Genomic DNA, 17776 nt, shown 5'->3' on the forward strand with positions numbered 1-17776 from the left:
CCTCTGTCTGCGTGGGTTCGAGTCCAAGGCTCGGCTAGCCTGGGTACGTGGGAAAGCCTGCCAGTAGCTTCTTGTGGGTCGGTGGTTCTTCCCTGGGTTTTCCAGGGTTTTTCCTCCACCAGTTATACTGGCCGCCATGTATAGCCTATCTTGTGCTGAAAAATGGCGTTAAACCCTAGAACAAGAACAACAGTCACCGCAAGACATCAAAGACACTTGCGACGGGTGTGAATGCGCATTTAAACGTAAATATTTTTCTGAATCTTATTTTGTTAATAATAAATTTCTGCATATAAATCTTATAAAACTAGTTCCATGAATTTACTCCATTCCTGTAACTTCTCTTACGTTACCATATTTTCGTCTATATTACTGTCCATTACAGCCCATTACTTTCCATTATTGTACATTACTGTGTTCAGGGAGACCGAAGCGCTCGTGTTTACCAAATACTGCCACCTCACATCTTTCTGCGTGGGTTCGAGTCACAGGCTCTGTCAAGGGGCCATCCATTTAGCATGTACGCATACATCTGGCAAAGCTTGACCCCTTGACATGCGTACTTTTTTTTACCCCCCCCCCCCCGCGTACGTACACCTGCGTACGTACCCTTGACGCACCACCACCCCATTTCTATAGAACGGCCTATATTAAATCGACGCAGAAATGATCAAGGATTAATAAAAGTGTTTAATAAAACAGATAGTAAACCGACGTTGAATGTCTGGCTGCATCAAAGAAGCTGCATAACTTTAAAAAGTTTTGCTAGCTTCTGCTAACATTCAGTCCAAAAGGTTACATATTAGACAAATTATTATCGAGGTTTCACCCCACCCCCCATTTCTTATGCATACGTACATTATCAGTAAACACCCCCCCACACACACACAAACGTATGCATTTGGGTTAACCCCCTCCCCCCTCCATGCGTACATACTAAATGGACAGCTCCCAATGTGGGTATGTGAGAAAGCTTGCCAGTAGGTTCCCGTGAGTCAGTGGTTATTATTGGTCTTTTTCGCGGGTTATTCCTCCACTAGTTATACTGGCCGCCTTGTATCATGTGCTGAAAAATGGCAATGAACTAACAACAATCAAGATTAAGAATCCAGTCATATAATGCACACCAAACACTACTCCACTATCACAATACTAAACATGTAGTCAGTTAAAAATAGTCTTCCAGATGGAAGAAAACAGACCAAACATTATAGCCATGGGGTAGGGAGATAAAGCTAATTAAAGGCAATTTGTAATCATTTATTCAAAACTACATATATTTTGAGCCTGACTACTGACATTTTTTTAATGAGAGAAATGTCAGAATTCGATCTGTAACATAAATGTTTGTTCTGTTACTATGGTGCCATTGTGAGAAGTTGGTGGTAGTCATCCATGCAAATTACGTTGCTGACAATATTCATTATACTATCACAAGCATTAAATATTTTCTCCTAAAAGCGTAAAGAAAAGCTATTTGGGGCGCTTAAATTGAATATTTAATTTTGTGAAGTATTTTTGAAGTTATTGATTTGTTTGAAACAGTATTGTATTGAATCATCAGCATTATTGTCATTAAAAAGCCTAATGCAGACAAGTACGAACTGCGTGGGCACTAAGTCCCAATGCATTAATTTCTCATCTTTCCCACAAATGGTTCAGAAGATGACGTTATGATTTTTTTCTATTCAGTTATCAAACTTAACTATAAGTCTTTATTACATACTTTACTTCTTTGCTGTTTTCCCTGTATGTATTTATCCTCTTGTTTATAGCTTTATTTTTTTAAAAAAAATTCTTCCTTTGACATTTGTCTTTGCTGCCAATGTTTTTCATTCTATTAGACTGCCAGACAATGTGAGTTTTGAGGAAGGTGCCCTGATCGAGCCCCTATCAGTCGGGTTGCATGCCTGCCGCAGGGCCAGAATATCACTGGGTCACCGAGTGCTGGTTTGTGGGGCAGGTACAGTCTAAAAGTGTCAAGATCACTTTACGTGTCTTGCACATTTTTGTCTGAATAAAGTTTGTGAATAATAATAAAAATATAAACATTGTCAAATGATGGAAATAAAGATGATGTTGACATGGTTCTTGAGCAGTGAAAATATGTAAAGCACTGCATAATCATCTACACATTCAGTTTCTAATTAACCATCTTAAATATAGTATCAATCCATGTATCTTCAAAGCAAAATTGCTATCATGTAGTTCTGATATTAACTGTATTCTGTGTATATACTTGTAAGTCCCCTTGGCTTGTGTGTCATAAAATTCAGATGCGTAAACCTACTATACATTTACTTGTTACAAGGTCCCACTGGCTTGTGTGCCATGCTGTAACAAGTTCATAATATATAAATAGGGTACTTCCAGGCCCCACTGGCTTGTGTGTCATGCTGTAACAATTTCATAATATATAAATAGGGTACACATTTACTTCCAGGCCCCACTGGCTTGTGTGCCATGCTGTAACAAGTTCATAATATATAAATAGGGTACACATCTACTTCCAGGCCCCACTGGCTTGTGTGTCATGCTGTAACAATTTCATAATATATAAATAGGGTACACATTTACTTCCAGGCCCCACTGGCTTGTGTGTCATGCTGTAACAATTTCATAATATATAAATAGGGTACACATTTACTTCCAGGCCCCACTGGCTTGTGTGTCATGCTGTAACAATTTCATAATATATAAATAGGGTACACATTTACTTCCAGGCCCCACTGGCTTGTGTGCCATGCTGTAACAATTTCATAATATATAAATAGGGTACATATTTACTTCCAGGCCCCACTGGCTTGTGTGCCATGCTGTAACAATTTCATAATATATAAATAGGGTACACATTTACTTCCAGGCCCCACTGGCTTGTGTATCATGCTGTAACAATTTCATAATGTATAAATAGGGTACACATTTACTTCCAGGCCCCACTGGCTTGAGTGTCATGCTGTAACAATTTCATAATATATAAGTAGGATACACATTTATTTACAGGCTCCACTGGGTTGTGTATCATGCTGTAACAATTTCATAATGTATAAATCTTGTACATATTTACTTGTAGGTCCTACTGCAGGGGTGCACAACCTGTGGCCCTCAGGCCAGATCAGGCCTGCAAACATGTTCTGTCCGGCCCTCAGGGAAATTAAAACAACACATAAATCTGGCCCTTGAACAGTAATTATATTAAAGAAATTAGTGTTTGCAGCCCTTGGCCAAAAACGGTTGTTCACCTCTGTCCTGTTGGCTTGTGTGCCAGGCTGAAAAAGTTCATAGTGTATAAATCTGTTACACATTTACTTGAAGGTCCTATTGGCTTACATGCCATGCTGCAAAAAGTTTATAGTGTATGAATCTGTTACACGTTTACTTGCAGGTCCTATTGGCTTGTGTGCCATGCTATCAGCAAAAGCACTAGGAGCATCAGCCGTTTGTGTCACAGGTATGAAAATCAAAGCAGCTTTGATGAAATTGTGCTTTTTAGGGTTTTATATTAATAAATTTCTAGTTTGAATTGTTGAAAATACCTAATTGAATATGTTTTTTTAAATTTATCATTGTACAACTGTATATATGTCTAGGTGTCAACGTACAAAATGTGTGATATGTTTCACTGGTTTTGTTGTGGTTGTCAAAATAATACACAAGGTGATATAATGTATGCTGCTATATATTATGTGGTTACATTCTTTGTGTATGGAATAAACAGAGAAAGTGTATTATTTTTATAATTTTTGTTGATAGATGTTGATGCAAAGCGTCTAGCCTTTGCAAAGGAAGTTGGTGCCACTCACACTCTTCAGATCCAGCCTGGTGAGGAACCCGAGGAAGTGGGAAGCAAAGTTGCAACAACATTGGGTGGGGCTCCAGACCGAACCATAGAGTGCAGTGGCGCCCAATTCTCTGTGGATCTGGGGGTTTATGTATGTAATGGATATTTGTTGTCTTCGATAAAGATTGATTTCTAGGTAAAATAGGTGTACCATACCAACCAAACACTAGATTTTTCTTTACATAACACTGTCAAAAAGTGAAAATTGAAACATTGAGCAAAATTTGAAGATATAAATTCCAGCTCAAATGAAATACTGGACACAACATAATACAACTGATTCTGCCAAGATCTTAAAGCAAGAATAACAGATTTTCAGAGAAACAACAGGTATGTGACAAACTAAGATGCAAAACAAAACCCCCGATGTGGATCAAGTTCATTGTTCTAGATGGATTAGAAAGTTTGTTACCATAAAATACGGGATGGAAATCACATAGTCCAAGGATAACTATAAAAAATACAGTTTCCTTGACTCAGTTTAAAATAATGGTGCTCACTCAGGGGGCAAAAAAAAGTTGTTTACAAAATTGTCACTGATTTTGGACAAGGTCAGCAACTATATACAATGTTGGTTAATGCAAATACAGTGGAACCCCGCTATAACGCGCCCCGCCATAACGCGAATTCGGATATAATGCGGTCGTAGCATGGCTCCCGAAATTTCGTATATTCATTCACACATGGAGAAAAAAAAATTGGAGAAAAGTAAAAAAAAAAACAAACAAGAAATTAACTTCATTTTGGGCATGAGATTAGTTGTGACTTTTAAAATAATATGATCGTGGCATGGTTCCTGAAATTTGAAATTCATTTACGTGTATTTTTATCGGACCGTGAAAATATTTGTTTAACGTACGACAAATAGTGTGTAAAACGTTTATTATAATTTGGTGGAAGAATTCGCGTATGACTTTTAATAATAAACGATCGGAACTTAACAATTTATCCAGGTTCTTTAAGTGATTTTGGAGAAGTGATCGTGTATGAATTCTAAAATAATACGATATATATAACGTACGAGAAATAGTGTGTACAACGCTTGGCTTATGAAATTTATCAATTTGAACAGGTTGTGGTGAAGCTCCGTATTCTACTCTAGAAGAGAAAACTGGTTTCATTAGGTTGAATTGTTAAGCCGAAGTAAACATTATCGGAAGTGTTACTTATTACGGATCCATGAGTAAAGCCAGTAAATCGTCTTTGTGATTGTCTTCCATGAATTCTGTATACAGTCGTTGCTCAAACAATAGCCGACATGGGCTTCTTATTTAACTGCAATCACAGCCAAGCAGCAGACAAAGCTGTGGTTGATACAAGAGTCGCACAATTTAATAAACATCAAAGGACGAAAGCCGCCAACATGTATGCTGTGCTTGGCGGTGTGATCAAACAACAAACAGTTGAAAGTAAATAATATCCACTTTATTATCTGTAAATTAAAAGGGTATGAAATTGTACATCCGTTCAGCTTAATTTTGTTTTATATAAAAAGTGATTCGTAACCATTGCAGGCCTTCATTACTTAGTTATCGAGCTTTATCTGTGTACGTTGTTTGCTTATATAAAAAAATATTTTACTGTTATGGAAAAGCAAGTTCAAAAACGCAAGTCGTTTTCTGCTAAAGAGAAACTGTATGTCCTAGATCAACTGACTTTGCACTTTGCGCAACGATTAATTTAGCAGTTTTCACGTTTCTTTTGATGTTCACAAAATCTGAAATAAAAGTTATTTGCACGCTGAAATCATGCGTTGATTGTTAATTATTCTTGCAGTTGTCGCATATGATAAAATTTTAGCAGTATGAAATTTGTACAGACACCGTATGTAGACCCGGGAATAGCTGCATGCAATGACCGTACGATATCAGACGGCAAGTAAATGGTTTCAATATTTTGTTCATCCTATATTTTACACGACGAATTCAGACTATTACAAAATTATTGAATATTTTATGATATAGCGATAGTCTGGTATTATCGGTCAATCTGTATTATCGTTCAAACAAATAAAAATTAGTAAATGTTTTTAATGCACAGTAATAACCTATAAATATATTAGCCATCGATTATTTTGAATATATCTTAATTAATGCTATCCAGTTAATATTCATCTGATGGTAAGCCGACTTTTGATCATTGTACATGTATACACGTATATGTTCTCGGAAAAAAAGTTAAATATTGTAAAACCCCGCATTAACGCGACCCCGCTTTTAATGCGATCCGATTTTATGGACCCCGATCATCGCGTTAAAGCGGGGTTCCACTGTACACCAAAAAAAACCAACAACAATGCAAATTAAATATACTCAGCACTTCTGCTCACAAAGAAGACAAAAAGATTTATGCAATAAAGCTTTTTTTCTACTTGCCAGACATATAAAATTGCACAAGATAAAATCTTACGAATGACACAAAGCATACATGAAACAATATAATATTACTATACAAGTGAAAGTGCTTATGCTGTTAAATTGCCTTTTCCCTCAATGTGCCTAATGTCAGTATTTATTCCCGCAACATCAAAGTCCACTTTAATAATTTTACTTTTTTTCTTCATCTTGCCAATGAAAGTAAGGGGGCTGTGATCACTAAATGCAAAATTGGAGAAGGAGCTAAACTAATGCACACTTCAAAGTGTTGCAATGCCAGTATCAAAGCCAAACATTTTTTCTCGATTGTGGAATAATTTCTCTGGTGTTTATTTAATATCATAGAAAAATAGCACACTGGATGATCTGCACAATTTACGTCTTCTTGAATTAAAATATGGCATGAACCCTAACATCACTTGCATCAACGTATATTTTAAATGATTGACTAAAATTTGAAGCTGAAAGAACTGGTGCACTCTTAAGTATGGCCTTTAACTTATCAAAAGCTTCCTGATCTTTATCAGGCCAATGAAATTTTGTTCTCTTATTCAATACATTTGTCAGGGGGTCAGCAATTATAGAAAAATTGGAACAAAATTTCTGATAATATCTAGCCATACCCTAAATTAGGATCGGTTGCATTTTACTGATAGGCACAGAGAATTCAGAGATAACCTTGACCTTAGCATCTATAGGTTTATCTTGTCCATGTTCCATGTTATGTCTTAGAAATGTAACACAAGCTCAACAAAACTCACTTGTGGATAAATTGATTGTTAAATTTGTATCAGTGAATCTGTCAAACAATTTCTGAATCGTCTCCCAATGATCTTTCCAGGTGTCATTATAGTTGATGACGTCATCGATGTAAGCATCACAATTGTCTAGACTGGATGTAATCATGATTATTATGCTTTGAAAAGTACTAAGTGAACTATCCATGGATTGGGAATAAATACCTAAATAAATACCAGTTCCATGCTCTAAGGCTGCCAAGTTTTATGTCCCCTACCCCAGCTTGCAGTCTTGACGTTTGGGTATATTTTTATGCATTGATAGATGACTGGATTTGATTGTAGACCATTACAACAATAAAAAGGAATGTTTTTATTTCAACTTTTACACATTGAGGACCTTGTTATTATAGTAAAGTTTGTTTGTTGATTTTGAAATCACTTAAAAAACCGTACTAGACTATAACATGCAGAGGAAATGGCAGCCAAGTGCCTTTAGCGGCGTTGGATTAAATTTGGATTTCCACTAAAGTTTACTCAGAACATCATTTATTAGGACTTGAGTCTGTATTTCTCAGATTATTTGGGATTTAGTGCACAATACCAAAAGTTCCTTTTTTTAAAAAATTTTACTTTGTATTCTGAGATAAACTATTTATTAAATTTTACAAAACTTGTTGCTTTTCACTCTTTTCTGTTACTGATTTTAAAATCACAGACTCAGAACAGAAAATTGAGGACTTTTCTGGGATACAAATTTCTCTAAACTATTTCAGAAAACGTTTTAAAATTTATATTCACCTTGTTTTTGGAAGTCCCAGGTATTTCACATTTGAAAAATATATATTGTGAAACCAACAAGCATTTTACAGTGATATCTAAAATGGAGAACTTTATTTCAAAATCCTACCAAGGAACATTTAGACTCCTTGAAAAAGGATGAATAATTGCTCCAGCTTGTCAGAAAATATGAACATTCTAAGGCAAATGCTTCTTTAATGAAGCAAGAAATAAAAGATATTTGGTTGAAAAGAAATTATGGACTAGTAAGTCTGTATCAGAGTCTAATCTAAAAGTAAAGGAATTTAAATTAAAATATAAGATGGAATTAGAGTTAAGAAAGCTTGAGCTTCAGAAAGAGAAAGAACAAATGCAATTGAAGAAAGAGAAGAGAGAGCCAAATGCAGTGACAGAAAGAAGGGAAACAATTGCAGTTGGAGAAAGAGGAGAGAAATATAAATGAGTTGAGTCTTGGGCTGTGGATATGTGAGAAAGCTTGCTGGTAGCTCGTCATGGGTTGGTGGTTCTTTCTGGGGTTTTCCCGGGTTCTTCCTCCGCCATTAATACTGGCCGCCATGTATAGTCTATTTTGTGCTGAAAAATGGCATTAAACCCCACAACAACAACAACAACAAATGCAGATACAGATAGAAGAAAGACAAATACAGTTGCAAATGCTGAGAGAATGAGAAAAGGGATAAATGGAATTTCAAGTTAGATTAAAATTTTTACAGCTGGCAAGTAAAATGCGAAACCTCACTTTACATACAACTTCAGATTTTTAGGTTACTAGGTTAGTACCCCTTACATACAACTTCAGATTTTTATGTTACTAAGAACATTAGGTTAGTACCCCTTTTTGAAGAAAAAGAGGTACATAAATATTTCCTCGTTTTTGAAAACTTGCTGAAAATTTGAAATGGCCAATGTGACTGATTCAGAATTGCTAGGTCATTGCCCACAACTTTGTATCATCCAATCTGGATCAGCAGGTTTACAAAGCCATCTTTGTGGTGAGCACTATGCACAAACTGAAATTGGCACATAATGAAAAGACTGTTAGCACATTATGATAAGACAATTAGCACATTATGGTAAGATAATTAGCACATTATGATAAGACATTTAGCACATTATGGTAAGACAATTAGCACATTATGATAAGACAATTAGCACATTATGATAAGACAATTAGCACATTATGATTAGACAAAAGTGTAGGAATTTGCACATTATGGTAAGACAAAAGTATAGGAAATAGCTAAAATCTGCATACAATGTGTTCATTTATTTTAGTGGTAAAAAAAGCTTTTTAACTGAAGTTGTACATCACAACTGCAACATCTGATAAGTCACAATATCTTTTTTTATTCAGGCAACCAAATCTGGTGGAGTGTTTGTCATCGTTGGTCATGGTCCAGAGAAGGTTTCGTTTCCAATTGTCAATCTTGTGGCACGTGAAATCGAAATTCTCGGATCATTCAGATATGTTAATACGTGAGTATAGATAATTCTTATCACCTTTTTTTAAGTTTCGTTTGTTTGAAAATGAGCTATCTACATTTCATGGGTCAAAATTACAATAAACAGCTAAACATTACTAAAAACTTGAGTTTTTACTGCTCTTTCAAAAATAACTATCACTCTTTGGCAGCCAGTGACAATAATGGCACATAGATGGGTGACATAGATAACATTGATGATGACAATGATGACAAGTAGAGTTCTTTTATTATAATCCTTTAAGTTAATTTTGAGATTCTACTTATCATATCTAAACTTGCATTGTCATACAAATACAGCAGATGAGCTTGTCGTTTTTTTTATTGATCTGACCAAAAAAGCTATTTGTTGCCAGGACAACTTGCATTGTCATACAAATACAGCAGGTGAGCTTGTCTTTTTTTTTATTGATCTGACCAAAAAAAAGCTATTTGTTGCCAGGACAACTTTGCTTGACTTGTCGTGTATTTTAAGAATTTTCATGATTTTTATCTTTTGTCTTCCTTCTATTTGGAAATGCTTATCTCACTAAAATTGTGTGCAATTCATCATTTTTACAATTGTATAACTTTAGTTTTGATTAGCATCATTTAGCCATTATTGTGCTGTGGCACCGTTAAATGCTAATACATACATCACCTAATAGCTTCTCATGGGTCGGTGGTTCTTTCCGAGGTTTTCCCGGGTTCTTCCTCCACCATTAATACCATGTATAGCCTATATTGTGCTGAAAAATGGCCTTAAACCCTATAACAACAACAACAACAACATCACCTAATGTTCTAGCTGGTCTACACATTTCTTGATACACCCCCCCCCCAATATTGTTAGAAATTATAAGTTAATTTATTTTCTCACATTATTTTTTCTTCTTCAGGTGGCAGACAGCCATTGACATGATTTCCTGTGGAAAAATCAACATCAAGCCACTTGTCACTCATAGATTTAAGCTGGAGGAGACATTAGAAGCATTCCAAATGGCTAAATCTGGACAAGGAGTTAAGGTCATGATCGACTGTGAAAAGGTCTAATGACTAAATGCAAATGTGAAAAGGCTAATCTGTTACAAAAGTAACTCTTCATTCTGATAATAGTTTATTGCTCAGTTACTGACAAACGATTGTGTGGCGAAAGGAGTTTAGTAAAAAATAAATTATAAGCATCTAACTTCTTGTTTTTTGTTTTTAAAACCTCTGTTGATAGATTGTCATCCCTGAGTGTTAAAAAATCTCTGAACAGAAAAAAAGCTCAGCTTTGTCTACTTGGCAAGTACATTTCTGGCTTAACTGATAGAGTTAGGTTAAGACTGTAAATGATAGAGGTTAAGACTGTAATTGATAGAGGTTAAGACTGTAACTGACAGAGGATAAGGCTGTAACTGATAGAGGTTAAGACTGTAACTGACAGAGGATAAGGCTGTAACTGATAGAGGTTAAGACTGTAAATGATAGAGGTTAAGACTGTAATTGATAGAGGTTAAGACTGTAACTGACAGAGGATAAGGCTGTAATTGATAGAGGTTAAGACTGTAACTGACAGAGGATAAGACTGTAATTGATAGAGGTTAAGACTGTAACTGACAGAGGATACGGCTGTAACTGATAGAGGTTAAGACTGTAAATGATAGAGGTTAAGACTGTAATTGATAGAGGTTAAGACTGTAAATATCTGTTACATGCTATACTGCAAGATACCTGTATACATGTATATTTATTGACTAGGTAGATTATTTTTGGAAATAATAGGAAATACGCCCAAATTTAGCATCATTTGAAATTGGAAGATGGCATTATTGTAGATTTTATTGTGCCAATTATATAAGTAAAGGCTTTCTAAAAAAATGCTCTTTTCTGAGAAAATTAAGATCCAGTGTCTTTTGTAGTTTTAAAAAAGTACTTTTTCCTATTTTCTTGGCATAATGGTCTTTATTAAGGTGGACAATATCCATAAAATTATTATATTTCAAAACAAAGCTTATGTCTTTGCCTGAAATATTTATTCTAGATTGTTAATTGTAAAAGTTTTGGTGAACCAATATCTATGTAAAAAGAAAAATCTGTTCAAAACCAAACAGTGCGAGGGGGAAAATACTGCTCCCTGAAGTCTAGTCCTCACACAATACTCAGAGTAAATATGCACCATGTCCAAATTTTCTTTCCCGTTTAGGATTACATGTATTATGTCTTCAAGGTACAATAGGTTTGATGTTTTCTGCATAAGTGAATCATGAAACTGACGACACTTTGATGGTGGGAATTTAATGCAATGCTGTTACTGCTTACTGATGGGGGTGCTGTGTTATTGTTTACTGATGGAGGTGCTATGTTTGAAATTCAAGCTTGATAGTGCTGATATACCATAGTGCAGGTAACATTTGCACAATAAACAAACTGTTCACTCTTGGTAACTTTTAGAATCCATAATCAATAATGAGAATATTTATCACAAAGAATCCCATTAGATTTTAAGCATTTTCAAATTCTTGCTTACTGCTTGACAATACACCAATATGTATTTTAAGTGACTTACTTGGCTGTCATCTGCCCAATAGCTGAATACAAGTTTTTTTCATTTAGCTCAGTTTATCTGACACTGATGTATATATTCAGCCATGTAACTTGATGGATCTCTTTGCCCTGGAGGGTTCTACTCACACATGGACCAAATTAGGTCACATCATATTAGATTTCATATCCCATTATAAAGTTTGTGCAGTTAGCTCTTTCTCTGAAAATGTTGTATGTAGTCATGAAACTTGTTGGATCTATTCGCCTTGGAGAGTAAAACTTAAAAAACACAAAATGAGGTTGTTGTTGTTGTAGGATTTAACGCCATTTTTCAGCACACGATAGGCTATACATGGCGGCCAGTATTAATGGTGGAGGAAGAACCCGGGAAGAACCACCAACCAACGAGAAGCTACTGGCAAGCTTTCTCACATACCCACATTGGCCAAATCCTAGACTTGGACCCATGCAGACAGAGGTGAGATGGCAGTAATCCATAACAGAGAGCGCTTTTGACCACTTGGCCACTCGGGGCCCCACAAAATGAGGTAAACAAAAAGTTAACCAAACTTACTGGAATGTGAAATATTGACCAAATTTTTACTGAAAGTTTTAGTATTCCAAATGACTCATCTAAATAAGGCATGACACATAAATAGTGAAGAACAGTTTTTGCAAGAAAACCAAGCTATTTTTAAAGTCCAAACTGTTAAAAAATGCAACTTGACATACTTTCCCAGACTGAAATGAGTGGTGGGAGGTGTAGTTTGAAAATGAATTTTTATAAAAAATTTAGAAAAACATGGTTCCACACAATTTCATGAAAATGAACAGTCAAAAACTGTTGTGCTACAGATCACGTTAATTGCTTCATTTTTAATTTGGAGAAGGACATATAACTATAGTAAGTCACATTTGTCAGCTGGCATCTGGGACATTCAAGTACCCACCGCACTACCACATAATTATTTTCATCAAATGTAACAAAAATGTTGAGGCTTCATTAAAGTTATTTAAAATGAAAGTTTGTGATTCAGTTTGCTGACACTGGCATGTGTAAAGTTTGGGGTTCTGTTTGAAGACACTGGCATGTGTAAGTTTGGGGTTCTTTTTGAAGACACTAGCATGTGTAAAGTTTGTGATTCAGTTTGTAGACACTGGTATGTGTAAGTTTGGGGTTCTGTTTGAAGACACTGGCATGTGTAAGTTTGGGTCATGGGCAATGTTTGGGGGGTTCTGTTTGCTGACACTGGCACATGCACAGTTTGGATTCCTGTTTGCTGACATTGACATGTGTAAAGTTTTGGGTTCTGTTTGTGGACGCTGGCATGTGTATAGTTTGATGTTTTGTTGGCCAACACTGACTTGTGTAAAGTTTTGGGTTCTGTTTGTGGATACTGGCATGTGTAAATTTTGGGGCTATGTTATGCTGACACCGGCATGTGAACAGTTTGAGGTTTTGTTTGCTGACACTGGCATGTGTATATTTTGGGGTTCTGTGTGCTGACACTGGCACATTTACAGTTTGGATTCCTGTGTGCTGACACTGACTGCTGACACTGGCATGTGTAAAGTTTGGGTTCTGTTTGTTGACACTGGCATGTGTAAAGGCTTCTGGCCAAGAAAAATGTCAAAAAGGCAAATACAAAACATAGACAAGACAAACAAATAAAACAGAAAAACGGTTATGTTTGCAAAACTTTACGTGGCTGTTTCTACAGGAATTAATGTTTTTAACTTTATTATGTTTAAAATAGTTTATTTCAGCTTGTTGCTGATACTGGAAAATATTTGTATTGACCTAAAGCCATAACAACATCTGCTATTTTATGTAAATTTATGTAAGCGCAAATTATATCCCTTCTTTTTATTGTTATATTAGTCATAAGCTATTAAGCAAATTTAGAGAATTATTTAAAAGAAAATGTGTCAGCTGCAAAAGATAATTTTATTTGTGCATGGTTGTCTTTTTCTAGTCTTCTTGGTTTAGACCGCATGGTTTCAATGTTCCAAGGTGGCATATCCAGTAAGATTCCTTTTCTTTCCTGGTTTGGGAACTCCCGTTGGGGTTGGGCTCGCTTTTAACCAACTTCTTATCAACAGTCCATCCAGGAATGAGATCAAAGTACACCAGTTTCATCCATGTTAATGAATCATATTGACCCTGAAATCACCTTCTCTTCTGGCCTTCACAAATCAGTTTATATTTTCCCCTTCAAATCTTCTGGGAAACACTTGGTCATCGATGTCCATACATGAAGCACTAGAATGTGTCGCTTTAAAAACTGTTCCATTGTTTCATTTTCAAAATTCCATTGAATACCAGTAAAAAGGAACCAATGTCAGCTTTCCTATGTCGGCCAACATAGTAATAGAAAAAATCAGCATGCACAAAGGAATCCAAAATCATATTCTTAGGTCAGCTTGCTTTGTGATAAAATAACCATTGTATTTGATATCCTGTCAGTAAGTTCAAGCAATGAGTTTATTGTATCTCTGCCAGATGTCTTTATTCACTGCCCAGGCTTCTATTTGCTTGCCATTGGTATTCGTAATTTATACAAACAGGCATTGATGACTGCAGGGTAAGTAGTATACACAGCAATAACCTGCTTTAATAATACTTTTGATTATTCCAGCACATAGTCTGGTCCTGGCCTTATCGTAGCTACCACCCTTATGTATGAGTAGGACTCTGTGTCCAGCTCTATGAGTGACCATATTGCAAGAACAGACATCACTGACCTTTATGTAATGATTTGAACAACAACTGCTTGATTAATAAAGACTAGTCTGATAAAAATCAAAAAAAGGATTCTGGCTACCGGTTTGGAAGATGGTGCACAATATAAACCAGATTAACGAACATGTATCAAATTGTCATCGTAGTGTCGAAATTAAGGTAGTGGTCATGTATATTGTTTGTTTTCATAGTTAATCTGTATTGCCTGAGATGCATAAGGTCTTGGTCTATTAGACCAGCAAGAATTGTTTGTGGGATTCGATTGATAGTGTTAAAAAATTTTGATGTTTTTTTTTCTTTTTCCCCTAACGTTACAGGGATTACAATTTACATCCCAATCACCATGCTGTCTATTCAATTACACACTTTGTTTACATAGTCAATCATAATGTCTTTTTAAAATAGGCCATTGATTTTTGTCTCTGAGTAAATGATTGTTTCTGGATGAGACAATAACCAGTATTTCTTTCTATTTCATTAATTGTTAGATATGAAATGCACATGTATAGATTTTTATTATTTTCCCAAAGCCCAGTCAAAACTGTCTTTACGGTTGATATTGCAATTGAGCACTAATAATGTAAACACCTAGTACCTTAATAATAATGGATGAACCTCCAACTGAAAAGAGACAAATTTTAACACTGGAGAAAATAATGATTGTAACTGAAAGAAGTGAAAAAGAGCATTCCACTTGCAAAATAGCGTTTAAACATCGGTAAAAAATTAATATGCTAATACATGTACTAGTGATCTTCAAATGTAAATGTGATTTCATGTTGACAATGATAGAAGTATATCTTTATCAATTTATAAGTTTGTTTTCAAACGAATGCATACAATATTTAACAAGAACTATTAATAAAGAATAGCAAGAACTATTCATAAAGAATATAAAATATGTACAGAGGTTGTGGTTAATTTTCTTTAAATTGTTCTGAAAGTGGATCTTGGAATCCGGTCTTTTTGTACAAACCTGTTATGAGAGACTACTTATCTTGAGAGAGAGTTTTTTGTTTATAGAAAAGGCAGTCTCTGATAACAGGTTTTCCTGTACTGTCATACATTCCTGGTTATTTTGCTACTTACTCTGTGTCATGTGTGAATGGCAGACGACCTCAACCAAGCTCAGTTGATCTTTCTGTATCTCTCTCATTTTGTTATTTTGTTGAATGCAGTTTTCAGTCTGATAACATATAAAACCTTGAAGTACTACCAAACATGATTTATTTCTCTATATTCATGTCAATAAACAATGTGTCATGTGTTATCTGATATAAGCCACAAGTATTTCATTTGGTGGAAATGAGTGTTTTGGACAAAAGTGTTTTGGTTTTGATCAGTAAGTCTGTTATCAGACTCCGAGATAAAAGTAAAGAAATTTAAAATAACAATAAGACTTATTTTTATGTAAGTAAGGTCACAACCTTGGGAAATTCTGCTCGTACTGCTGAAGAGTATTTCTTAGCTCATAAAATTTCTTTTCTAAGTAAATCTTCCACTCAATAGTCTTCTGGTAGAAAAGTATTTCAGCCTAATACAAGCCATTCTAAATTTCAATCTGGCACAATATTTAGAAATAGAAGATTCTGATGAGCTTGATTTCTTCCTTATGTATTCCTATTGCAAGAAGAAAGGACACATTATTTCTGATTGCTACTAATTAAAAAATAGGCATCAGAATCAAGACAGATCTATTCCTACTGCTCTTATTTCTAAGGGGCCAAGGTCATGTATTGAAATCAATACTTTTGTTGGGTCTAAGAAATCCAAGTCTGATTTTATTATGGAGAATTATGAGCCATTCATATTGAAGGGTTCTATATCACTCTTGGGTGATTCTGCCGATCCCATCCCTATTAAAATTTTAAGGGACATAGGAGCTTCTCAGAGTCATTTATTATCAGGTATTTTGCGTTTTTCTGAGAGGTCTTTTCCTAATGAGTGTTCTTATTCAGGGAGTAGAGTGCAGCTTTGTTAATGTTCCTCTCCATTGTATAAATCTGTCATCAGACTTAATCTCAGGAAACATGACATTCAGAACAGTGACTGCTTTACCCATTGAGGTCAATCATTTAATACTAGGCAATGACCTAGCTGGACATATAGTTGCAGTTAATCCACTTGTAACTGACAATCCTTGTTTGGATCAGAAAGTCGATCCTATTGAAAAATAAGTCCTTGATTTATACCAAGCTTGTACAGTTGCTAGAGCTATGGCAAAGAAAGCTCTTGAGAATGATGTTGACCAGGAAAATATTCCTTTAGCCGACACATGTATTGGTCAGGCTTTTGATGAGGTCACTTTCACTCGTTGTTTGGATCAATCAAAGGGTATTGATCACAGTGATCCTCTTTTAACTACTCATTCTGGGGCCCCGAGTGGCCGAGTGGTCTAAAGCACTCTTCGTTACGGATCACTGCCATCTCACCTCTGTCTGCGGCGGTTCGAGTCTAAGATTCAGCCAATGTGGGCATGTGAGAAAGCTTGCCAGTAGCTTCTCGTGGGTCGGTGGTTCTTTCCGGGGTTTTCCGGGTTCTTCCTCCACCATTAATACTGGCCGCCATGTATAGCCTATCGTGTGCTGAAAAATGGCGTTAAACCCCATAACAACAACAACAACAACAACAACTACTCATTCTCTTTATTCTAATCAGGGTGACAAATGACAATCACTTGTCATCGAATGGGAAAAAGATCCTGAGATCTCCTGTTTGTTTCAAAGGGCCTTTAGTGAAACTGGAGCCAATGAAGTACCTTATGTTATTTCATTAAAAATGGAATTCTTATGAAAAAATGGAGACCTACTGAGGTACCTGCTGGTGACGAGTGGTCAGAGAACTCAAATTATAGTTCCAAAATCATACAGACAGGAAATTGTTAGTCTGGCCCATGAAACTCCTCTGACTGGTCATTAAGGGAATAATAAGACTTATTACATGATGTTGACTCACTTCTATTGGCCAGAAATTAAAAGTGATGTTTGTAAATATTGTAGGTCTTGTCATACTTGTCAAATGATAGGAAAGCCCAATCAGAATATACTTAAGGCTAATCCGAACACTATTCCTGCAGTTGAGTAACCATTTAGTAGAATAATGGTAGATTGTGTTGGTCCCTAACCCAAGACCAAGTCAGGTAACCAATACTTGTTGACCATAATGTGTTATCAACAAGATTCCCAGAGGAAATTCCTTTCAGGGATATTAAAACTAAAACAATAGTAAAAGCTTTGATAAAGATTTTTACTTGATTTGGCCTTCCCAAATCTGTCCTATCTGCTCAAGGG

General features: G+C 35.6%; 1 protein-coding gene across 2 annotated transcripts in view; it reads left to right on the top strand.

Moving 5' to 3' along the window:
• Positions 1-10403, top strand: part of LOC149773626 (sorbitol dehydrogenase-like) — a 35240-nt gene extending 24837 nt beyond the window's left edge. For both annotated transcript variants that reach the window (XM_089946370.1, XM_089946371.1), the window contains exons 6-10: positions 1845-1963; positions 3386-3451; positions 3754-3932; positions 9109-9230; positions 10114-10403. In XM_089946370.1, the coding sequence (XP_089802496.1) occupies positions 1845-1963; positions 3386-3451; positions 3754-3932; positions 9109-9230; positions 10114-10267 (640 nt within the window). In that variant the 3' untranslated portion in view covers positions 10268-10403. The remainder of the gene's footprint in view (positions 1-1844; positions 1964-3385; positions 3452-3753; positions 3933-9108; positions 9231-10113) is intronic.
• Positions 10404-17776: the final 7373 nt, after the last annotated feature.

The sequence above is a fragment of the Sinohyriopsis cumingii genome, unplaced genomic scaffold, assembly GCF_028554795.1.
Source record: "Sinohyriopsis cumingii isolate HCF-2022 unplaced genomic scaffold, ASM2855479v2 utg000624l, whole genome shotgun sequence".
In the NCBI taxonomy this organism is placed as follows: Eukaryota; Metazoa; Mollusca; class Bivalvia; order Unionida; family Unionidae; genus Sinohyriopsis; species Sinohyriopsis cumingii.